Below are 25,649 nucleotides of genomic sequence, written 5' to 3' on the forward strand. Positions count from 1 at the left end.
CTGTTGCTTGGTGCGGGGCATAGTTTTTGCATTGTCCTGTACAACGTGTGTATTGTTCAGGTACAGTTGTTGTCTATTGAAGGCACTGGATAAAGATATGTGTAAAATATCGGTGCAGCATGCCTTCATAGTTGTTTACATGCTGGAGGAGGACTGTGCTCTGATAGCAAACGCAAAGCCATACCAAACAACTTCAAAGATGAGATTCTGTTACACCATTGTCTGCTAGACGTTGCTTGATTTTATTTCTAGAAAAATTAATAATTGGGGGCAGGGAGATCACTTTATTTATTTATTTTAATCTTAAAGCCAGTTTGCAAGCGTCTCCGTTGTTCTGAGAGTTTCACTAGGAGAGGACATTTATTTCTAAAAGATTTATAGGTTTATACTTTATGCATTTAAAGCCGGCTGCGCTCGGACCAATAACACAGCTGGGCCCTCTGCGCGTTGCCACACGCACTGCTACTACTTTATCTCTGAAGCCCAGAAGAAAATCTTTGGTATAGGAATACACATGCAAACAACTCTTTGTGTTTGAAATTCTAACTTTGCAAACCACAATCGTTGCTAATATAGAATGTTTAGACCAGTTTAAGATGTTCCCTCCAACTTGATTTTGTCTTTAACAATAATAGTAAAAGGCTTTTTACAGTAATGCATACTCACTCACACAAGACGATGTTGCCTTTGCTCCTGATGTGTTTAATTTGACTTTTGACTTTTTAAGGCAGTTCTTAAAGAAACAAATTTGTATCTGCAGGTCAGAGCATTACAAAAATCACTAATTAGCCACCCAATTCTGTTTGATGAATAGGCTTGTCACAAGAACAGATTTTGCTGAGTGATCAATTGCCCCAGAAAATATTGCAATAAGTAGTGTTGTTGTTTTAAGACCATTATTTACTAATAACATAAAATTGCATAACAATGCACCTTTCAAAGATCAATATACTAATTTCTAATGAACACATTCTAAATTTCCAAAATTCATACATGAAACAAAAATTTTATTATGAGGTTTTTGGAAACAAACTGACCCTTCAAAATATATTCATTATTGGGCTCAAATAGGCAATACTACCAGTTAGGACTTTTGTGGGAAAACAACTGTAAACTCACTACTGTGTACTGTAAATGTTTGCAGAAATTTTCAAAAGGCTGGTTTTTCAATTATATTAAAAGGGTATCATCAAACTCTATAAGAAAGCTTCTACTATTTTGCACTGGCCCTTTGTATTTTGTCGATTAACACCTGTGATTGTAACTGTGTTCTGTCACTGACATGGTGATGGGAGACAGTGCTGCTCCCTTTCCATTCATTTCCTATGGAGTTTGAGAAGTGACATAATAGTGTCTTACCAATAAAGTAAGTATCAACAAATAAAGAAATCACAATGCAGTAAAATAAGTAACTTTCATGTAGTTGAGCGAACAGCATAATTTTTGCATGTGAAATTTCATGCAAGAAAGTTGAAAATTGTTCAACTTCTGCCACTGTCATCGCTATCGTGTCTGGTGTTCGGGTTCACCCCAAGTGGAGGAAAACTGACAATCTTAGCTCCCCGTTTGTTGAGCCATTATTGTGTCTGAGTGGTCCTGGAAATGAGAGGGGAGGAGTAACTGGAAGAGTGAAGCTCTTTGTCATGCAGTCTCTTAGGTAGAAAGAGAGAGAGACAAAACGAAAACAAACAAGAGATTATTATCGAGCTCATGTGACTTTATGTGCAACTAAATAATTTATTGTTTGTCACAACAGGTCCATTGGTGCATTCCTGTTTACTGGTACTGTGCATTGTCATTTGTGGAGAGTTGTGCTCATTATTACAGAGAGATGTGGGCACAAAAGGAATATATCTGGACAAGAATATTCTGTCAAGGCAAATAAGGCAGCAGATGCCTTGCTTGTCTTGTTAGAACAATCACCTGCAGAGTAGAGCCAAAAGAAAAAGAAGAATAGCTGTGAGGTCACACTTGTTCCAGTGATCCTGAATGTACTTCTTCATCCTTTGGAGCAAAAATAAATCGCCCCCCAAAAAGATCTGTGAACAAGGGACAGAGCAGAAATTAAATCCATAATGTGATTGGTTCATTTAAATTTAAACACATTAATATGGAAAGCTATCAAATGTCTGGTTTAGTAATGGTCCTGTCAACAGATTAGTGGATTTTTGCCAGTGGACTTGACAGCATTCGGGGACATTATCTAGAGCAGGAATGCCAAATGCGGTTCTTCTTTTCCATGTGCAGTATGTTGGGAATAATTTATATTTTAAAATCTTTTATTTTGAATACATTTTTGCAGGTAACCACGGAAACCTAGAGTGGAGATTTCGCGGTATCGCTGCTATCAATCGAGTGGAAAGGAGACATCACCAATGCACCTTCACAGTGCAGGAGTGCAGACTACACCTAAAGATGCAAATCACTTCTCAGTAGTAAGAATTTGAAGGCTAGATTTCAATTTGCAAAGAAGTACAGAGATGAGCCAGAAAAGTTTCTGAACACAATTTTATGGACTCATGAGACAAATATCAATTTCCAAGAAAGTGATGGAAAGGTCAAAGTGTGGAGAAAGAGAAGAACTGCTTTGGATTGAAAGCTCATCTGTGAAGCATGGTGGAGATAATGTCATGGCTTGGGCCTGCATGGCTGCTCCTGGAACAGCTCATTATTTTTTTATTGCTGATGTAACTGATGCATTTTGCTGATTTACAGAGAAATGCATCCCAAATAATCAGAAGGAATTTTATCATGCAGCAGGAAAATGACTCAAAGTACACTACCAACAAAATAAAGGACTTAATCAGAAGAAAATAAGTGGAAGGTTTTAGACTGGCCAAGTCAGTCACCTGACCTTAACCCAAAGGAAAATGCATTTCACCTCCTCTTTGAAAGAAGCTGTGGTAAAAGCCTGGAGTAGCATCACAAATAAAGAATGCAACAGTTTGATGAGGTCAGTATATTGCAGGTGTTAAACAGTCATGACAAGCATAGGTTATGCCACCAAATAATAAATGTTATTCACTTTAAGTTTATTTGTTCCTTTACTTGTGCTAATCTAAGAATGCTGTGGTGTAATACAAATAGTGAGATATCCTGGCCCAAAAAAGGATGAAAGAGAAATACTGGTCTACATTGAGAAGATCCAGTTAGGCACAACAATTAATCGTGATTAATCACAGTGTCAGAGTATAATTAATCTAATTAGTCTGTTTTAATCAATTTAGAGCACTATTTAGTACGGAGCCCTAAAAACCTTTTGAAAAATTGTGCAAATTTTTTGTGAAAAAGCTGTTTATGCAGTTTCTGAAAAGCTGGTAGTGGTGGTGGAGTCTAAATGAGAGACCCATCCATCCATCCATCCATCTTCTGCTCACCCTTATCCCTGATGGGGTCGGGACTTGCCAGACAGGTAGACCCTGGACAGGTTGTCAGCCTGCACCACTGTGCAGCCCCTAAATGAGAGACCTGGGGCACAATTAACAACGTTTCTACTGCCTAGAGATGACCCAGATGATATTATCCTAAGAAACATAAAGCTGAAGTTGGTTGCCAATTGCAGGTTCCTATTTAGGAAATGGCCAAAGGGTGATTCCACCTATTTTTTCACTACCTTTAGTATCTTTTACCGAGTCTAGTTAAAGAAACTACAACACCTAGATTATGTAAACATGGATTAAATTTTTCTGCTCTTATAGCACAATATTCAAGGCAAGTTTGTGATTTGTGAAACTTTTATTTGATTTATGAAACTGTAATAAAGGGTTATTTCATCACTTTTCATGCATTTGGAAAATGCATGAAAATGTGTTTAATCCTCACGAGAAAAACTTTCTTTTCTTGTCTCAGCTCCAAAACTACAACAGGTGGACATTTCAAATATGGACAATATTATTCTTTGTACTGACTAAATAATTTGAGCAGAATGAAAAGTCGAAATAGGCCAGTTTGTGTTAGTATAAGAAGTCCCAGTTAAAACCATAAAAATGTTCAAACTTGTAAACATTTTTAATTCCACAGCTTTTCTTTAATTTTAGAGATTGGAACATCAATCTATTTCTTTTCATAGTTGCATGAGAATCTCTTTGCCACACCAAAAAAACAACAACAACAAAAAAACAAGACATTTGTTTATGATTCATTATTCATTGATTATTTTTCTCTATACATGATTATTTTTGGATGCTCACATTGCTTCAGTTGCTTTAATTCTCTTACCACTCCTCTATTTGGCCATGCTCTTTCTTCCACTGCCTCTGTCCTGGTTATTGCTTTTGTGTTTTCCAGTGCATTTATGGATGCCTGTGTTATTTCCAAAATGGACCGCAGACTTCTCATATTGGTGCACATACTAAGCTACCTTTGCAAATATTTTTTTCTGACTTTACTCTGTTTTATTGCCCCTGAGTGTATGCCTTTCCATTTTCTACTGACACTACATGCTGGTCCAAGAGGATTGAAGTTTGCAAGTCAGTGACTCAATGCAATTTGCTGGGTTTCCTTATAAATAAACTAAAGAAACGTCTTTAACTTTGTTAAAGACACGTTGGGCTTTAACAAAGTTAAAGACATTGGTGGAAATTGCCCTAAAAATAGGTGGAATTGCCCTTTAGCCATTTCACAAATAGAAAGCTGCAATCAGAAACCAGCTTCAGCTTTATGTCTCTTAACATAATACCCTTATCTAGGATCTCTAGACCACAGGAAATGTTTTAAACCATCCTTCTTGTCTCTTCTCTAATTAGACTCCAACAATACATTTGTATAAAGTGTATAAAGCCCTTTAACCCAAAAAAGGAATGCAGAATTTTTCAAAAAGTTTCTTGGCATCTCAAAAAAGTGGGGATTGTTTTTTTTTTCTCTCCAAGTCCTCTGGTCTAATTCTAGAAAAGGATTTTGACCAGATGATACTTACTTATACTCATAAGCCAACCTTGTATCTAGTTTGCGCACTTTATATCAACATTAGATTCCTCCTTTCGCTCTTTCCTTTGGTTTCTTATTTTGTTTGTATTTTCTTTCAACTCCTGTAAAGCACCTTGTATTGCTTTGTTGCTGAAAATGTGCTATATAAATAAAATTACATTTACCTTTCTAACAAGGTTAGAACCTAACCTTGTTTTAAAGTTCTTTGCAATTTTCTCCTTGATTTGTCTGTGATATCTGTTGGTCTTCATAATGCTGTTAGCTCACTAATGCATGGTCTTATTTGCTTATAATGGGACAAAAGGCGAAAAGGTGTAAGGGATATAATGGTGTTAGAAAGACACCATTATGATATTATAAATATTTTCCACAATTTTCTAGCTGTAATGGTTTTAAGAAGTAAATGCATACTGTGTGTCAGTGTAGATACATTTGTGTGGAAATAACCAACCTGTCGGATCTCTTCACATACTAATGTGAAGACCCAAAAGTAAAGCACAAATTCCAGAGAGGAGGGTCCATCAGGGGGAGGGCCTTTGAAGTCCACCAACAGAACATAGGCAAACAGGCAAAGGAACAGGAAGTACATCAGCACATTGCCCAGGAATGAGGTCACAGGCGCATACCAAAACTGCCTCCACCTTGACATGATAAATGGTCTTTTGGAATTAGTTTGCATAGAGTCTGGTTGAAAAAGAAGCACAAGATACAACGAGTCAAGTCAGTGCCAACCAACAAAAATAATTGCAGTAAAAAATAACCGAATGATATTTCTAACATTCTATATTATTGGGAGTGGTGTTGTCTTTAGACTATGGTCCATTACCTTCATGCATTAATGGCGGTAAGCTACAGCGTCTTTTAAAAGTGTTCATATCCCTTGAATTTTTGCATATTTTGTCACATCAGAACAAACAAATACAAGTCAATAAAATTTAATGTGAAAGACCAATACAAAATGTTTTATTGTACAGTAGAAATAAAAAAAAAAAGGGGGGGGGGGGGTAAACAGCATCATGATGTCATTTCAGGGAGAAAACTGCAGAAAAGTTTAAAGCAGACATGGGCTAGAGAAAGATTTATCAAGAAAGAGTCTGACAACTGTTAACCTACAAGACAAGGCTGTCTACCTAAATTCTCAGGCTGAACAAGCAGAGGTCTGATCAAAGATGCAGCCAAGAGGCCCATGGTGACTCTGGACCAGATGAGCCTCGGCTCTGGGGGAATCTGTCCACAGAACAACTATTAGTTATCACAATGCATGCATGCTCTATATGGCACAGTGGCAAGAAGAAAGTCATTGCTAAAGAAAACCATAAGTAAACATGTGAAAGAAGGAGCTGTGGTCAGATCACAACAAAATTGAACATTTTGGCCAAAATACAAAAAGCTATGTGTGATGGAGAACTAACAATGCACATCACTCTGAACACACCTTCCCAACATCCCCAATATAGTGGTGGCAGCATCATGCTCTGGGGGTACTTCTCTTCAGCAAGGACAGGGAAGATGATCAGAGTTGGTTTGAAGATGAATGGAGCAAAATGTTGGTGAAAACCTGTTGGAGTCTGAAAAAGACTTGCTACTGGGATGAAGGTTCAGCGTCCAGCAGGACAACCACCCTAAACATGAAGGCCAACTACAATACAATGATTTAAAACAAAACACATGGTCCAGTCAAAGTCCAGACCAAAACCTAATCAAAAATCTGTGGATAGATCTGAAAACTACTGTTCACAAACATTCTCCATCTAATCTGACTGAACTTCAACTGTTTGGCAAAGTAGATGAAGCAAAAAATTTCAGTCACCAGATGTACAAAAGTGATAGAAACAAACACCAACAGACTGGCAGCTGTAATGGCAGCAAAAAGTTCAGGAGGCCTGAATACTTTTGTACTATGCACTTTTCAGGTTTTTATTTGAAAAATAATTTGAATGGTGTATAGTTTTCTTTCTACTTCACAATTGTATACCACTTTATGTTGGTTTTTCATATTAAATTCTAATTAAATATTTTTATGTTTGCAGTTGTAATGTGACAAAATATGGAAAAGTTCAAGGGGTATGACTACTTTTGCAAGCCACTGTAAATTTTAGCCCTCACAAAACCAGCCTAACTGCAGCCAATCCCATTGCTGACTGCAGTGCCAATGTGATAACACTGGTGAGAAACAACTTATTATACACACTTATGGACACACACACACACACACCCCCCCCCCACACACACACACACACACACACACACACACACACACACACACACACAAAAGTGCTCGTGCAGACACATGCACCGCACACACACATGCACATGCGTTTGTGCACAGGAATTCTTCTCCAAACATTTTTCAGAAAAGTGGTCAAACTATCTTAACTGATAATAAAAGTGTGTAAATAACTATCTGTTAAGGACAGAGACTGTTTCCTTCACTATGTGTTCAAGTCAGTCATTGTCATTTTGTTTACATGTCACTGTATTTATTTATTCTTTAATTTCCCTTTGCGATTAAGAAATAATTTTGAATTGAACTGAATATTTGCAGAAAAATTATTTACTGTGTTGACAGGGTTATCTCTTTACAAGAAATTCGTATATTTCATAAAACTGCAATAGATTTTCTTTTTGAAATACAAGAACAATATATCTATGCAAATATAAGCCTTCTGGCTATATTTATGAACACTACGAGATATAATCCCAAGATAAATACAATAGGATCGACCAAAATATTTGATTTGTTTTCTGTTATTTATCTAACCTCCTGTTATGTTCAAAGCCATCATTTTGATCCAATAAGCCACTTTGCACTTGGATGCAGTGTTGTTAAAGTACATTCCAAAACTGAAAAAAAAATCAAAATTGTCAAAAAACATACTCTTTCTGAATTAACAAAGCTCAAGTAGAGTGAGTTGGTGAGACTTTTCATTCACGCAAACCAGGTGACTTTCTAAAATTGAATGTTGATAGCACTGATGGAAATTAGCACCTGCCACTGGCCAAATGTGGGTAAATGTATGAAGTGGCATGTAAATCAGAGCAACACACTCACCACTGTGGTGAGTTGACAATTTGAACAGAAAAAAAGAGGCTGGATTCAGTTTGAACTTCTGTCCAGAGGAGGACTGACTGTCTGGACTACAGACTGAGGCACAGACTGTCCATACAGGCGGCCCATAATTTAACAAATATCATATTGGATAAAATTTTTATCAATCATGACAGCCCATTGGCTGATTTTATTGACAGACATATCCAGGCTTATCCAATGAAATCCCTTAGCCCCACTTGGCCTGCTCCTCTCCACTAAGGTCAAAATTAGCGCAATTTCAGCCTACCGGAGTCCAAGATAAATGAGCGGGTACGAGACATGGTGAGCCAGAAAAACTATGACAACATAAGCCTAAAAGCGCATAAGCTCATTCAGAAAAATGTGTCAAACTAACTGATATGTTTACCACACAAACTTTACCCGCTGGAGCAGATTCAGTAGTTGAGAAGGTGGGGAAATTAGTGATAGAGGGGATTCATTAATGTCAGAGGATGATGATGAGAGAAAGAGATGTGACCAGGGAAAGATTGATGAAGAGTTCAGATCAGCTGCTGCTGCCCACTAGGAAGGAATGGAAATGTTCATGAAGAGGGAGCGTTTCATGCAGACAGGAAGGCAGGTGTGTGTTTGTGTGTGTGTGTGTGTGTGTGTGTGTGTGTGTGTGTGTGTGTGTGTGTGTGTGTGTGTGTGTGTGTGTGTGTGTGTGTGTGTGTGTGAGAGTCCAGGAAGGGGAAGCCAACACTAAGCCAGTAGGCAGTCATAAAAATACTGTAATAACACAGGAATGATGACGGCCCTTGAAATTAATAATGAACGCTTTCTGAGATATTTTAGTAAGAAGAATAATCATGAATTTCAATAGAAAACCTGATAAGAAAGGGAAAACAAATATAACAGCTAGAAAACAGCTATTGATACCATTAAAATGTTTAAAAATGACTTGACATCTTCAATAAATACTATCTGGGGGAGTATTGTTCAATACTGAAAATGGCTGCAAGAATGTTAAAGTTTGCTGTTGGTAATTACAGCAAGTGAACATTCCACTACACCTCTGTTAAGTTATCCATGCTTTGTTAAGTTAAATTAGGCTATATACGTACATATGTACCTATCCATTATAAAGGTGATGGTTAGATTATCAGCTGTAGTAAAACACCCAACTAGTGTTCTGTACATTTATATTGTGAAATGCTTCTCAATAGTGATCTGTTAGTGCAATTTATTTTTCCTGTTTGGGTCTAAAATAAATCATTTTTATGCTGTGGAGCTGCACCTTCGATGTTAATCTCTGAAGCCATTTCAAATCTTGTTAGTGTAGGAGCATGTTACTATCTCTTTTATAGTTAAGGTTTCAGAAAGAGGCAGAACCACTTCAGTTGCCAGTCAACAATTTACAAATGTAAATGCATTTTGACCAATAAAATACATTAAAAAAAGCTGCTAGCAAATGTGTGTTCTACCTGCTTGTGAGTTGTGAGGCAAATGATAAAGTGAGTGGATAGACCTGGAATGACAGTTTGCTTTATTAAAGAACAGAATTATTTTGTTCAAGAGGAAATGAAAATTATGTTTTTTGGGTAGTTTGTAGTTAGTTAATTTATTACCAGGGATGGGACAGCTACTTTAAAAAAATAACTTGATTATTCAATGACAAATTCATCCTTCAATAAGGGGCATTCATCCTCCCCCTCATGTCTCTTCAGAATCTTATTTTGTTTGATTATTGGATGGTCAATAGAAACAAGTAAGTATTAGATTATTTACTATTAATCTTAATGTGTTAGATTAGAGTAACGCATTACTAAGTAAGGTGTTAATGTTTATAATATTTCTGCTCAAGTTATTTACAGATTTGTCAGGTTTCCGATATGTGTCCCCACCAATGATAAACTTGTTCCTATGCCCTCTGTCATCACACCTTTATGTTGTGAGACCAAAGATGCTGTATACCTGTTTCTTCTGGCAATTTTAACAATGTTCTGAGCCAGAGTACGTTTCTTGTAAAATAAATAAATAAATAAATAAAGAAACCCAAAACAAAAAAAGAACAATATTCGAATTGAAGTCTTAACTTATTCATGACTTGTTTATTTATTTATTGTTTTTTCTTTTTTTTTTTTTTGGCTTTTGCTAACCTCTGCAGTTCTATATTGTGATTTCTTTCTTTTTATATCATTAGCACACGCCTATACAAACAGCAGAATACACGTCCAAACCTGCCTTTTAGGCCTTCCTTCAGGGTCTTCAATTCTTCCATGTCTTCCTCACTGCAGTTAAAACAAGCATGGGATTGTATTGTTACAAATAGTACTAAAATGATCAAACACAATAGTTTGATTTATATATTGTTTGATTTTACTTTTGTATGATGTCAGCAATGGAGAAGTCAGCGGCATCAATCCCCTCTACGCTGTCATTGTCTCTGATGTGGTGATCTGCAAAAGGTTTGATCTCCTCTTCTAGTTCCCTGAACAAACAAAAAAACATCACGTGCTGTTAAGGGTCTACTGCAGTGGCAGAGCCAGAGGGGTGGCCGGGGTGGCACTTGCCACCCCCAACAGAGCCCTTGCCACCCCTACTGCCACCCCACTGGAAATGGTCATTTTAAAATATAATACTTATGAGATCGGCAAAGATTTGCCAGGAAAACTGTAATTTCCGACTGTCCCTGAAAGCAGCCCGATACCGGACGCTGTTCATTGGTTAAACTGACATGTGGGTCCTGCTTGATCCAAACACACCCGTGGCTTTAGAGTTACACCGTCAAGGAGTTCTGCAGGTATTTACATTTTACCGCTCACCGGTAACCGCTGTTACCTTCCTAATGAGAGGCGGCACTTGTCCTACATTTCTAAAAAAAAAAATAAAAAAAATAAAAAAAATGGTTGTGCACCGCTGCATAGTGCCTCGTTTATTATATTAGCCATGCTAGTGCTGATAGATTGTGTTTTAGACAGATTCTTTTAACATATGTTTTAGTGCACATGCTGCCCTCTAATGTTTTATATCTCCCAGCTCTTGCTTGAAATGTGTGTGGTAAGAATATGAGAAAAAACCATTAAGTTTTATGACTGAAATGTAAGTAGGCTATGTAATATGAAAGCTTTGAATTATAACCTCACTAGTTGTATTAATTAATTTTAAACGAAAGGAAACAAATATTTTTTCCTTTCGTTCCATGGAACGGTCCATTTGTATATGGACCCCTCTGATAAAGCCTTGCTCACTTTGGCCACCCCTTGAAAAAAAGTCTAGCTCCGCCACTGGTTTACTGAAGAAAAAATATGACAAGAACTAAACGTTGCTGTTATATATCCCTTTCACATTCTTCCAGAGCCATGCTTACATATGCAGATGACAAAATAAAGACCATGAACCCCAGTAAGGCTATGAAGGACTGCTAGCTGTCAAGAGAGCAGAAAAAGGAATAAGAGCAGCACTAAGCAGGAAAAGCATTGACATGACTATGTATTTAAGTCTATAATATGAACAGCATGGACTGATGTGACTTTATCTTACTGATAAAAAAATAAATACATACAGTGGGTACAGACAGAATTCAGACCCTTTTAAAGTTTTCACTCTTTGTTTCATTGTCGCCATGCAATGAAACAAATGTACACTCACGAATGTACACTCAGCACCCTATCTTGACTGAAAAACAGAAATTTTAATTTTTTCCAAATTTATTAAAAAAGAAAAACTGAAATATCACAAGTATACCAACACGCATATTTAGCTAAAAAGTTGTCAATTTTTTCTGATTGTCCTTGAGATGGTTTTACTCCTTAATTGAAGTCCAATGTATGTTTAATTAAACTGATTGGACTTGATTAGGAAAGGTACACAATTGTTTATATAAGACCTTAAATAACTCATCGTGTGATGAGACAAATATTCAACTTTTTGGCGTTAATTCTAAGCGCTCTGTGTGGAGAAAACCTGGCACAGCTGATCACCTGCCCAATGCAATCCCAAAACACGGTTGTGGCAGCATCATTCTTTGGGGATCTTTTTCAGCTGCAGGGACAGGAAGACTGTTGCAATGGAATGAAAGATGAATGTGGAGGCCAAGTTAATGTAAAATAATATTCAGTTACTGTTCCAAAACTTTATTTATGCTTTATCGTGAGGTACAATGCAAAGGCAGTACAATAGTTACACAGTTAACACAGTTACTGTTAAAACATATTTGTTTAGTCATTTAATAAGTGCATTTGTTGAGGTTTAGATAACATTATTAGAATTGCATGTAGTTAATTTTGTAATGTTTTATTGTAAATTGAGTGTTTTATTTTAGGTTATATGTTTATAGCTTAATTGGCCATTTTGCAATTTATGCAAATGAGGTGTGCTGCGCTGGAGCGTTAATGAAGGATAGATAGAGAAAGGAAAAGCGCTGCAAGTAATATCTACAGAGCCACACGGTTTTTCAACTGTAGTTTGGTTGTGAAGGTTGCCTAAGATTCAACTGCTCTTGTAAAGAATAACACACAAAACTGTGGAATAAATTATTTGTTTGCATCCATATATTGGAGCGCAGTGGAAGTTTTTATTTTTCCTCTTCAAACACATGAGTGAATACAGTGAATAAACCTTGTGGCAACACAATGAATGCAGCAAAGTACAGATATAAGAAAACCTCTTTCAAGTTCTCAGGACCTTAGACTGGGTTGAAGGTTCACCTCCCAACAAGACGATGATCCGAAGCACACAGCTAGAATAACAAAAGAGTGGCTTCGGAATAACTGTGGCCATTCTTGACAGGCACAGACAGAGCCCTAACCTAAACCCAATTGAGTATCTCTGGAGAGACCTGAAAATGGCTCCACCAATGTTCACCATCCAACATGACAGAACTTAATACAGCCAGGATATTCAAATATCCACTATCCTGGTTTTGTGAAGCGGGCCTCTGGATAAAAGATAAAGCTGGTTTGACATAACGTGATCTGCATATTGTGTTATCCATTTTACAAGGGTTAAACCAGGCTTAGTGGAGATTCATGCCAAGCCAGGTCTTTATGGAGGAATTTTTCTTCCATAATTTGAGAGCACACATTTTCAGTCTGAAAGCAGGATTACATGTCTTTCTTCTCAAAACTTAATACTTTTGCTTACATTTTCATTTTGAAAGCAGGACTTCATGTTTTTTGTCTCAAAATTTGTAATGTTTACTCAAACCTTTCTCCTCATGCTCTTGCAGAACTCTCTGCTCGCTTTCAAAACGTCCTCTGCTAGCTTTGGAACTGCCTTTTGGAACCGTCACGTGGCAACTTCCAATAGAATGAAAGTGTTGTACTGGGTGCGTTTGTTTCCTTCTAGTGGGTGTGCCTGTTTGGCTACTATTGATTGTAGCAACCTGTGCCACCCGTTGGATGGAGGGAGTTGGTTGGGCGAACAAACTCCTGCCTAATATCAAAAGGCTGTTAGCGATCAGTAGCACACTGCTGGCCGATGTTCAGTGTAACATGAAGCAGAAAGCTGAGGCTGTTGTTTGTCCCTACATCCAGTGGGTGGCAAAGGTTGCTCCAATCGATAGCAGCCACAAAGGAACACCTGCTAGACGGAAACAAACGTTTAACTAGAGATCCGTAATCACAGAAAACAGTTATTTGATGTACTGTTAGTCATTTAGTGTATAAGAACTTCAAAATTACCATTTCTTTTTTCTTTTATTCTTTATTTAAGAATATTATGAATCCAACATATCTGCATATGCATATTTATACATCCACTTACATAATACAACAAAAGAAAGTGAGAAAGTGAGAAAGAGAAAAAAGAAAGAAAGGGAAAAAAGGGTGCTTTTAAACAAACATTTAAAGCTAAATTCTTTCCAACCTGGACTGTGGGTGATCTTAAAACTATTTCACAAATTTCCTCCCACTCCTCATCTTCAATAACAATATTGACAATATTTTTAGTTCCTAATTTTGCTTCACATCTATAGAATTGTCAGAGAAATGCATCTGTAAATGTTTATATCAATTAGATATAATGTTCCTCTTATTATGGTCCTCTACACATTTTATCAGAAATATTTCAAGGTAGGCCATTCTTTGTGTGATAAAAGGTAATCCCCTACTTGTAAGTACTCATAGAAATCTTTTGAGAATAATCCATATTTATCTTGTAACTGCCGAAATGACATAAGTTTCTCCACTGAATAACTGATTAATTCTTAATAGTCCTTTCTGTGCCCATCTCTGAAAACCCATATCCAGTTTGTTTGTAAAAAAAAAAAAAAAAAAAAATCAGTAATCCTGGCTATTTTCATTATGCGTGACACTGTTAAAGGTGCTCCTATTTTCTTCCTCACCAGAGGCCAGACTCTGTATGTACAATTAATCCACTCATTTTCAACTTTTAAATCCTTTCAATTTTTTCCTCCAAAAATGGAATGGCTTCAAGTGGTGCCAGTGGGCAAGCATTGTTCTCCAGACTAATCCAGTTCATCTTTCTCTTGGGCTTAACAATAATTTCTGTCTGATTCTTGGTTTCCTCCTTTACCAAATAGTTATTAATAATTTTATCCAAAATTTTAAAAGTGGAGGCAGGTATCCAAATAGGAAGTGCCTGAAATAGGTACATTAATCATGGGAGCACATTCATTCTCACTGTTTCTATTGTGCCCAGAAGGGACAGAATAGCCAGGTCTGATTTTATTTGTGTGATTAATCTACTATAATTTCCATTGAATAGTTGCAAGGTTTGTGGTGTAATCGTCACACCTAAATATTTGAATCCCCTCTTGGACCAATTAAAAGTGACCTCTTTATCTAAAACAGTAGGCCATTTCCCCACCAACATAATAGCTTCTGACTTGGTTTCATTAACTTTGTAGCCTGATATTTCTCCAAAATCTTTCAATGTCATAAGCCAAGGGATTAGAAATATACAAAATAACACCCGCATATAATGAAATTTTATGGGTGACTCGACCTGCTTTTATTCCATAAATAACATGTCTGGCCATGTTTTTTCTGCCAGGGGCTCGATACTATTGGCAAATAATAGAGGCGGAAGGGGACATCTCTGCCTAGTTCCTCTTTTTGAGGCAAATTTCTTTGAGGAGTATTTGTAACTTTATGTGCATCCTCCTTTAAACAAAAAAGAGATCTATTCTGGAATAAATTCCATGGATTTTTGAGAAAAATGTGTAATCACACTCCTTGGGGTGGCTTTGACACCATATATCAACTAGCCCCATTTCTTCAATCAAACGGCAGAATTTTAGCCTTCTGTGGCACTGGTCTCTGGTCAAATGGCTATTTGTCCAGTTTTGTGGTTCATCTCTGTTGTCACCATGGATAATGGCTCTGATCTCAGCAGGGTTCAGCTGTTGGCTCTTCCTGTTCTTTCTCTGGGTTGTCCATCCATCCCCTATCAGCTCCACTTCCAGTATCTCTCTGTCCTCCTGGGATGATTCAATGCCGAGATCTTTCAGTGTAGAGTGTGCTGCTGAAAGTGAGAGGAAGAGTTTTGTGCCTCGGTTCATGAAGAGTTTCAGCTGAGCTGGATATGGTGACTGGGCATTAATGTTCTTTTCTTTTAGTTTCTTTATTACCTCTCTTGACCTATTTTCTTTTCTTCTGGAGGTCAGGTGAGTAATCATGGTCGAAACAAATTGTGTGCTCTTGGTACTTTATGTTTCTTTGCTTCCAAGCTTGTAATAGCACTTTTTGTTTCTCATTAAAGTCCAGGAACCGGGCTATAATGGATGTTGGAGGAGCCACTTCAACTTTAGGCTTTGGGCCTAATGCTCTGTGTGCAGTTTCTAGTTTAACAACTTCTTCTTGAAACTCTAGAGAAGTGCTCAGAAAGTCTGTGATAAAGTTACCATATCTTCTTTTTCCGCTCCCTGTGGGACGCCATACAGCCTGATGTTATTACGGCGGAGTCTGTTTTCCATGTCGTCACATTTAGCCGTGAGGCTAGCTTCTCTTTCTCGCAAGTGTCCCAGTGCCCTGTCCTGCCATATAGTTCTGTCTCCCGTTGCACTTCCTCTGTCCTCTGCTTCAGTCAGTCTTCTGTCCCGCCCCTCCAATCGTTTCTTTAAGTCCTCCATAAATGATTCTACCAGGTGTAGAGTAATTCTGTTAGCATCACTGTTTCCCTGCTAGCATCTCCTGTAGCTTTCGACGGTGTAGCTTCGGCTAACATTAGCTGATTGGAGCCTGCTGTAACGTTGTCTTTTCTACCAGCCTTCATGTCTTCCATGTCTGTATTTTGACTAGAACTCAGTCCTCTTGAGTCCTTTCCTTTTAGTTTAGTACTCATTTATCAATTTTCATTACTTTGTCAGCTATTTATTGTGGTAGAGCAGCAAAATTATGCGTCCGTCTTCCCCACTGTCTTCCTGGAAGTCCCCAAAATGACCATTTCAACATCATCACCATGCTAATTGGACTGAACTGAACTCTAATGAGAGCAATTTTTCATTCATTTTCATTTGACTTGATTTATTCTTCTCTGACATCTGTGAACATATAATGATCTTTGTTAAGAATCTGTAATATGTGAAAGAGCCTTGGAGAAAATTCAGCTGAACTAAAAAGAAGCATCATTAGTTGTGAAAATATTAGAATTACTTTGGTTCTAAATATATAATCACAAATTTTGAGGACACAAACAATGCATTTTTGGTGGTTCTTCTGCACTGGATCTCCTATTATTTCCACGGGAATCTCTGGGCTCTTCGTCATCATCGGTATCACGTGAATACATCTTTGCAGAAGTATTAACTCACTTATGACATACATAGGAGACATAATCAATTTAACCAGTAGCCACACTGCTATGCTCTTGTCTAACACACAGAGAACAAGAAGGCTCTGCCTTTATTGCTTTTGTAAGTGCATAACCTTCTGTAACCCATGTTAAAATCTGACATAAATAGGAATAAATAGTTGATTGAAAGTCTGTAAACAGAAAATTGTATCGCTGCCCCTTTAAGAGACCAGCGTCACAGGTGCAGCGTCAGAGTGACGCTGCAGCTCACAGGCGGGAGAGAGAGAGCGCAGAGGAGGAATCTGAGTGGAGCGGTGATTAATGAACAGCGAAAGTTAATTTAATTAAGAAAGATAATCTACCTGGTCGGGAACTGACAGGAATTTTATTGAGAATATTGGTTTTGGTGAGTTTTATGTTTGTTTTTTTTTCGTACTTTCACCGTATTGTACTGTAAAAAATGTAGCCGTTACAATAGCCGTTACAATAGCCGTTAAGAAGAAATGTTCCATTATAAACTGTTATTTGGTTAACATATTGAGTAAAGAAGAATGTATTTGTATAATTTGAAGATTTAAAAATTGTTTTATTGTGTTTGCGACTTGTTATACAGGTCAGGTTTTTTGCTTGGTTGGAAGCTCGGTCGGAGCCAGGATTTATCTGCCTTGTGCGGCGCGCACATTCACGGCGCGCACATTCACGGCGCGCACATTCACGGCGCGCACATTCACGGCGCGCACATTCACGGCGCGCACATTCACGGCGCGCACATTCACGGCGCGGATTCAGGATGGCGAGCCAGACCCAGACCTTCCGTTCATCTTCTCCATCACTTTAAGGAGGGATTCTCCTGCGTGTGGTAATTCGCTGCCAGGGCGAACTGGATTGAACTGAACTGATAATTTAGTGAATTATTCTTTTTGTTGGATCGAGTCAACTAAGACTTTTCATTGAACTGAATTCATTTTCGGATATACTTTGATTTCTATATATTATATCTTTGAATGTGTTTTGAATAATTGTATTTCATTTTGGTGAAGAGTGATATACTCTATTTATTTTCTTTTTTTTTTTAGTTTCATTTGAGAATCTGTAGAGTTTTCTTTGTTTATGTGTTGCATCTTATTTGTGTGTTTTACATTTAGTAAATTATTGGTTTATTACACTTAAGCAGAGGTCTCTGGTTCTGTTATTCTTGCTCCCCACTCCTTAGAGCCTAGAACTGGTCCAGTGGCGCGGTTAGCAGTGTGATACCGGTGCTACACTTCCGCTTCACAAAGTAGTGCCAACAGAAATACAACAGTGGCAAACATCATACTCAACAATTCTCATTTCCAAATCTCATTTCCTTATGGAGAAAAACTAAACTTACACTCTGCTTGAGAAAAAATATTTGATGCATTACTTCTATTTGTTTGAGTACAATGTCAAAAAAGCCACAGCACTAAAAAAATAAAGTCAGAAAGAAATCAATTTCAAATCAAATAATACTAATACAAGCACAAACCCTGATATTAAGCTCATAGTTTTGCACAGTAATAAGGGAAGACTAACCTGAAGCTGATCAGATCGGTATAGATGAGCGGAGGAATGAAGAAAGAGAGAATCAGCTTCCAGACCTCAGTTGACCTGTCCATGTCCCCCCACCATATCTCAGACAACAGAGACTGTAGCAGAGCAACAAAAGGTTACAATGTTATCAAAGACAGAAGACAGACTGATGATATTCAGTCTTTATCTACAGCCATAATCAGTCCAAGAGCACTGGGAAGCCAGACAAATGTGAAGTAGGCCAAAAATGTCAATACTCAAGTCAAAGTAAAGTTTTTTTATTATCTCTTTCTTCTCTTCAAGATTCTGTTTAGAGACTTCCACCATAAACACACATGGACAATAATTATTATAGAGTGTGAGGATGGCCATTGCAACTGAGATATTGGAGTAATGCAATGCTTTCACTTTAATGCAATGCAAGCATATACAACTAGCTATGCATATATGTAATTATGTACAGTTATCTTTGCCATTGAAGACATCCAAATGTAGTGTTGAAATAGCATTTCAAATTAGCACAATAGTACACAGGCTAACCTTTACGTTAAGACAAACTTAGATAAAGATCCAAACTAAAACAATTGGCCACTCTAAAAGTTTTACATGAATTATATAGAGAGGATCTTAAAGAAAGACAGACTGAGACTTCCTTAAATCTCTTTAGACAGGGAGTCTGTCTGCCAGACAATTAACAAATTCCTAAGCGTGGTTCAAAAGATCACTAGGAGCTTAAAACTTTTTACAAATAATTTTATCCATACTAGAATAAAATATATATAAGGGATGTTCTTTAAGTATTAAGACATGTTTTACAGTAGTTATTTTGTAATCATACTATTTGCATGCAGTTTATGTTATAATAGATTTAGAAAACCACTTTAAAATATTTCTGATATTTACAAAAAGAGTTCTTCTTTAAGAAGAAAAACACTTTAGTTCTTAGATCCAAACTTATAGTCATTATTTAGCATTAGATTTTGTGCAAGTTTGTTTAAAAAATACAAACTACTTTTTTGTGGAATCATTTGAGGCAGAGAACGCTCCAGCTGCACGCTATAAATCAAGGCCTGGGCAAGAGCCTGGTATGAGAAGATCTGGGTGGTTTAAACAGGCCCCAGAGGTAATAAAATCAATGGGAAGGCCCACGGAGGAAAGAACACACCTACTAATGCATATATTTAAATTTAGAGAAAGGCACAGGCTTATAAAAGTTTTCGTTTGCAACAGAGAATTTGAATTGCTTTCTGCCCGAGTTCACAATTTCCGGAAAATGCATTTTCTGTCTGTACTTTCTTTCAAGTCGTGCAATAAGTTCTGTTTTGTCACGTCTTGGACTTTTGGATTTCTGGGTGAGATGCTTATTGTGACATTCTGTTTGCATTTGAATTCTCTGGATAAATTCCAGATATCTGAAGTCTGATGTGGTATGGTTGCTCTTTCTCCCTGCACATGTTGAGGCTCAAGAATCCGGGATCAGAGGAGAATTAACGAGCCAAATCAAATTATTCCTCTTTTTAATTCTTAACAGTAGACAAAGATCTGAAAATGAAACCAGCTTTCTGAGCTTATTATCATACTTGTTGAGCTCACAAAATGAACATCTATTTTGTAGTAACTATTTCAGTAACAGGTGTTAGGAGTATTTTACCCTAGTACTTGTCAGAGTGCCCTTGGGCAGAAGACAAGTACTAATCCTGAAATATGCTAGAGTGATCTGGTGAACATTTAACATCTCTGTTTCTGTGGAGGAGTGGAATACAGTACTAAGAAGGTTGACTATAGCATTGAAAAAAGGTTAAACACAAGATAATCAGGGAACTGTAATCATTAGGATAATTTGACTAAATAACATAATTTTCTTAGTGCAAAATCAAAGTAGAAAACTGAGAACAAATTAAATTTGGTGCACGTTTGCTTTATTTTCAAACGTGCATTATTTCTCACATAGAATGATTCCAGATAGTTTTGAGTAACGGGTAAAAACAAGGGAGAAATTTACTCATCCAAAAGGTGATACATTTATGTATAGAACAAATGCTTTCTTATGCTTTGGAACACAAGAGAAGCACAGTGGGAATCATTATCTTCAAATGGAGAAAACATGGGATTCAGTCACTGACAGGCCAGATTTTTGGAACTATGTATTTTTCTACCTGAACACCATCATGACTGCAGAACAGTCGGGCATCGGCTGCTGTGGCCATCTCCAGACATGTAGCTCCGCCCCACACAGAAGACTTCCTTATAAGGAGTGTGAAGGAGAGGCTCTCACTGCTTTGGTAACACTCACCAAATACGTCTGAAATACAGGACAAACAGAACATGAAAGTTTTGGAACATAAGCTGGCTGGTTTAACACTAAGTTCAAATCTATGATTCATTTGCCACATCAAAGAAGAGACTACAAAAAACTTCATTGTTGTATCACAAACCATTTTCATTTACACTTTGTCCTGATCAGACCTCATGGGACGGATTAAGACATGAGAAATTGGTAAAATTATGCTGTATATTAATCTTAATATTACTGGCTTGTATTAATGACTTTAATACTCAATAAAAAAAATGACTGTTGACAAAGGTAACATATTAGCCTTTCACTGGGAAGGTAAGGTAATGTCATGTTAAACATTCATAAAAGTAATGAACATGTGCAGGTTCTTGGAAATATTAGTTTAATTATGCTAGTTTGTAATGTTGATTTTAGCTAATTTTGAAATATTCGATTGTTTGTTTTTAGTAGACCTCAATTTGGTTAACTTTAGACTCGGTTTGATGCTGCAGCTTTTAAGTTGAGCGTTATCGATCTGGCAGTACAGGAGGGAAACAGAGCCGCTGCGCGTAAGCTGGTCATGAATCAAACCATGGTTCGGAGTTGGAGACGGACGGCTGCGTCCTTAATAGCAGATTTATTGTGAAAAATCGTGAGCGACAGAGATATCAGTGGCTTATTTATGTACATTTCCAGTTTTTTAAGAAACTTTATAATGGTGCTTGTTTGATGTAGCAACGTGACAGGTCAAAGAAGAGGTCAGGAGGGCTTTGTGTGGCTTAGAAAACCAGTTTGGGACAGTTTGGAAAATGGAAGTACACCTGGTTGATAAAATTCAGACACATTTTCTGAGTATAAATGTTTCCACATGAAATGGCACAGCCATTGTTCTTAGTTTGGGAAGCTGCTTTCAGGAGTGTTGGGAGGATGGCCTGTTCAGCGAATTTACTGGATGCCATGACCTTTAGTAGAATTGTTTTCATGTAACATAAGATATGCATTGTTCCTAGCCAGAAAAAAAGTCTCCTGCTTTGTATGTTGTTGAAAATAAGAATTTTAAATTAGCACAATAGTACACAGGCTAACCTTTACGTTAACAAACTTAGATAAAGATCCAAACTAAAACAACTGGCCACTCTCTGAAACTTACATAAATTCTATATGGAGGATTCTACAGAAAAAGAGACCTAGACTCCTTAACTGATCTATAGACAGGGAGTCTGTCTGCCAGGCAATTAACAAATTCCTAGTGCGGTTCAAAAGTTCACGAGGATCTTAAAACTTATTATAAATAATTTTATCCATACTAGAATTAAATATATTTCTTTAAGCATGTTTTGAATTAGTTAGTTTTAGATCCAAACTTATAGTTAGTGTTTAGCATTAGATTTTGTTTCAGTAAAACAAAGTCTAATGCTAAACTAGTTCAATCATTGAGGCAGAAAACCAAAACAGACATAGGTCATAAATAAACCCGAGGGAGAGTTTGCAGGAGACACCTGGTACGCCAAAGACCCAGTTTGACAATCCATATATCTGCCTGTGGGGCAGAGGTGATAAAAGTAACGCAGGGAAGGCCCCACAAAGAAAAACACACCTCCTACTGCATATATTTAAATTTAGTGAAAGGCACAGGCTTATAAAAGTTTTCGTTTGCAACAGAGTATTCAAATTGCTTTCTGCCCGAGTCCGCGATTCCCGGAAAATGCATTTTCTGTAATTGCTTTCTCTCTAAAAACTCATGCAATTATTTCTGTTTTGTCATGTCTTGGACTTTTGGATTTCTGGGTGAGATGCTTATTGTGACATTCTGTTTGCATTTGAATTCTCTGGATAAATTCCAGATATCTGAAGTCTGATGTGGTATGATTGCTCTTTCTCCCTGCACATATTGAGGCTCAAGAATCCGGGATCAGAGGAGAATTAACGAGCCAAATCAAATTATTCCTCTTTTTAATTCTTAACAATGTGTAGCCCAAAACCATGTGCTGCTGGGATGTATGATGAGTCCACCTCTAAAGCAAATAACATCAGAACACATCAGACAGAGAAAAACCGCTTTGATGTACTTTGATATAAAAGTAATTGAGCTAAAACAGCTATTCAGATCGCAGGGGTGAGACTGCATTTTTTTTCTGTCCACACAGCGCTCCCCTGAGACATATCTTCGTAATTTGTATTTTTCTAAGGTAATCTTTGTGGCCATGTTGAAATGTTGGTGTTATTTTATACATTTGATTGTTTGAATAAATTCTGTTTGATTGTCGTCTTTATGGTTTCACATTTACACCTGGCATTAACAGTCCTGGGGAGACAAGATAACGAACAACAGGTAGAAATATCTCATTCTTAACAAGGTCAATAGGTTAGAATACCTTCAAAAAGAAAATTCAGTTTTATTACTTGGTTCATAAAGCAAATCTCTGGCTTACAGATGATGAAAACTAAATTTACTTTTTTAGAAAATTTTAATATTTTCTAAGAAAATATTAAAACACATTATTCATGTGTCCGTCCATCCATCCCTGCTTATTTTCCCAGAGTTGTAGAGTTTTATCAGATTGACATTTTAAAAAATATTTTTATATCTTGTGGCCCACACATTCATGAAGGAGAATGGTGACTGACTACTACCAGACAGTGGATCAGCAGAGAGTCATTGAAACTCTCCTCGAGCAATGCCTGAGATTTTTACATTTGGGGAAAAAAGTAATAGAATAAATTAACTTTTCCATATTCATTTCAAAACATGGCCTCATTAGGGTTAAGCCTCTAACCCAGTGGTCCCCAAACTGCGGCCCGCCTCCACATTTGGTGCAGCATACAAATGCATATATGTGCATTTGTATTTGATAAGTTGGACTTTTGCAATGAAATGTTCCCTAGTAATGAACTTTATTTATTATTAACTGTTAGTTAGTAACTATTTTATACATGCATATAATTGACATATATCAGTCATATGCATCACATATAACGTATAATGACATATATGCGAAACATATAACAGACCCCAGAAAAATCTTAAACCCACCTCTCTCAAAGAGAGAACGAAATAATGGCGAAAAGAATAGGTCAGAGAAAAATTGATTCAGAATGCAGGGCATTTGACCTGCAGTGGACAAACGATTATTTTTTTGTCCAATGCAAAGAAAAGGCTGTTTGTCTCATCTGTCAAGAGGCGGTGGCGGTTTTCAAAGAATACAATCTATACTCTATGAATCCCATCAAAAAGACAAGTATGACAGCTTGCAAGGCCAAATGCGAGCAGACAAACTCAAAGCTAAAAAGTGGATTGTTAGCTCAGCAGAATACATTTGTACGCCAAGTTCAGCTGAACCAGTCAACTGTTCGGGCCAGCTTTCGGGTTGCTCAACTGATAGCAAGCAGCGGGAAACCTTTCACTGACGAAAAATTTGTCAAGAAATGCATGAGAGCTGTAGCGGAGGAAGTGTGTCCCGAGAAGAAAGACGTCTTAATGCCATGAGTCTATCAGCCAGTACAATCACCAGACACATTGAAGAAATCGGTGGTAATGTATATACCTAGCTGCAGCAGAAGGCGAAAGAGTTACATTTTTTTCGTTAGCACTGGATGAGAGCACGGATGTGCAGGACACCGCGCAGCTGCTCATTTTTATACATGGAGCTGGCAGCCCTCCAAAGACTCAGAGGGACTACAATTGGGGAGGATATTTTTGGAAAAGTGTACCAAACCATGGAAGAGTTGGACCTTGACTGGTCAAAGCTGGCCAGCATCACAACTGACGGGGCTCCCAATATGGTGGGCATGTCTCGGGGCCTAATAGCATGCATGTACCGGGAGATTGAAGAATGAGGTCTCACCGCACCACTACAAGTCCACTGCCTAATTCACCAGCAAGCACTGTGCTGCAAAGTGTTGACGTGGAATTCTGTCATGAAGGTTGTGGTGTCATGCATAAACGTCATCAGAGCAAAGGGTCTTGTTGAAATAATATTTTAAATTAGCACAATACTGCACAGGATAGTTTTGATACATATGAAATATACCATAGAAAGTTAAAGTACATTCTACATTCACATAAATTTAGATAAAGATCCAAACTAAAACAACTGCTGAATCTCTGAACTTATATAAATTCTTAGGGAGGATTCTACAGAAAAGACAGGCCTAGAATCTCTTTAGACAGAGTCTGTCTGCCAGGCAATTAACAAATTCCTTAGCATGGTTCAAAAGTTCACTAGGATCTTAAAACTTTTTATAAATAATTTTATCTATATTAGAATTAACTATATTTCTTTAAGCATGTTTTTAATTAGTTACTTATTAGATCCAAACTTATAGTCATTATTTAGCATTACATTGTGTGCAAGCTTGGTTAAATACAAACTACTTTCTTGTGGAAACATTTTGAGGCACAGATAGCGCTGCAGCTGCAATCATATATCAAACTGGACAGCGTCTGGTACGAGAAGGGTTTGCCGTATATCTGCTTTTGGGGCTCTTTAGCAGGAGGTAATAAAATTAACATTGAGACAGCACACACAAAGGAAAAGAACACACCTCCTAATGCATATATTTAAATGAGGAGAATATGCAGTCTATAAAAATGGTTTGTTTCACAGCAGAAGTTGGAATCTCTTTGTGCTGAGTGAGAGTTTCCCGGAGGATGCATCTTCTGTTATTCTTTTGTCTTTTTTTACTCAGTTCTTTGTCTCTGTTTTGTAATGTCTTGGACTTTTGCTCTAGGTGAGATGCTTATTGTAAAGTTCTTCTTGGATTGAATTTCTCTGGATAAAACTCTGAATATCTGAAGTCTGACGTCGTATGATTGCTCTTTTCTCTCTGCACACTTACACAGACACAGGAATTCGGGACAAAGAATTAATTAAAGAGCTAAATCAAGTTCTTCATCTTTTTAATTCTTAACAGTCTTAAACACAGGCAGTTCCAAGAATTCCTGTCTGAACTGGAATCTGCGCACGGGGATGTGCCGTACGACACAGAGGTCCGATGGTTGAGCCGGGGCAGAGTTCGGAAGCGTTTTTACAAGCTGCTACCTGAAATTAACGCATTTCTTCATTCACAAAACAAAACTGTGCCAGAGCTGAAAGACCCAGAATGGAA

General features: G+C 37.4%; 1 protein-coding gene across 1 annotated transcript in view; it reads right to left on the reverse strand.

Annotated features, from left to right (window-relative positions):
- Window positions 1–25,649, reverse strand: part of trpm4a (transient receptor potential cation channel, subfamily M, member 4a) — a 73,562-nt gene that overhangs the window by 14,173 nt on the left and 33,740 nt on the right. The window contains exons 15-20 of the mRNA XM_055024483.1: window positions 20,422–20,567; window positions 18,269–18,381; window positions 10,341–10,448; window positions 10,202–10,248; window positions 5,378–5,610; window positions 1,924–2,039 (exon numbers count right to left, since the gene is read on the reverse strand). Of these exons, the coding sequence (XP_054880458.1) occupies window positions 1,924–2,039; window positions 5,378–5,610; window positions 10,202–10,248; window positions 10,341–10,448; window positions 18,269–18,381; window positions 20,422–20,567 (763 nt within the window). The remainder of the gene's footprint in view (window positions 1–1,923; window positions 2,040–5,377; window positions 5,611–10,201; window positions 10,249–10,340; window positions 10,449–18,268; window positions 18,382–20,421; window positions 20,568–25,649) is intronic.

Source organism: Poeciliopsis prolifica, unplaced genomic scaffold (assembly GCF_027474105.1).
Source record: "Poeciliopsis prolifica strain line A6 unplaced genomic scaffold, Auburn_PproV2 SCAFFOLD121, whole genome shotgun sequence".
NCBI classification, from domain to species: Eukaryota; Metazoa; Chordata; class Actinopteri; order Cyprinodontiformes; family Poeciliidae; genus Poeciliopsis; species Poeciliopsis prolifica.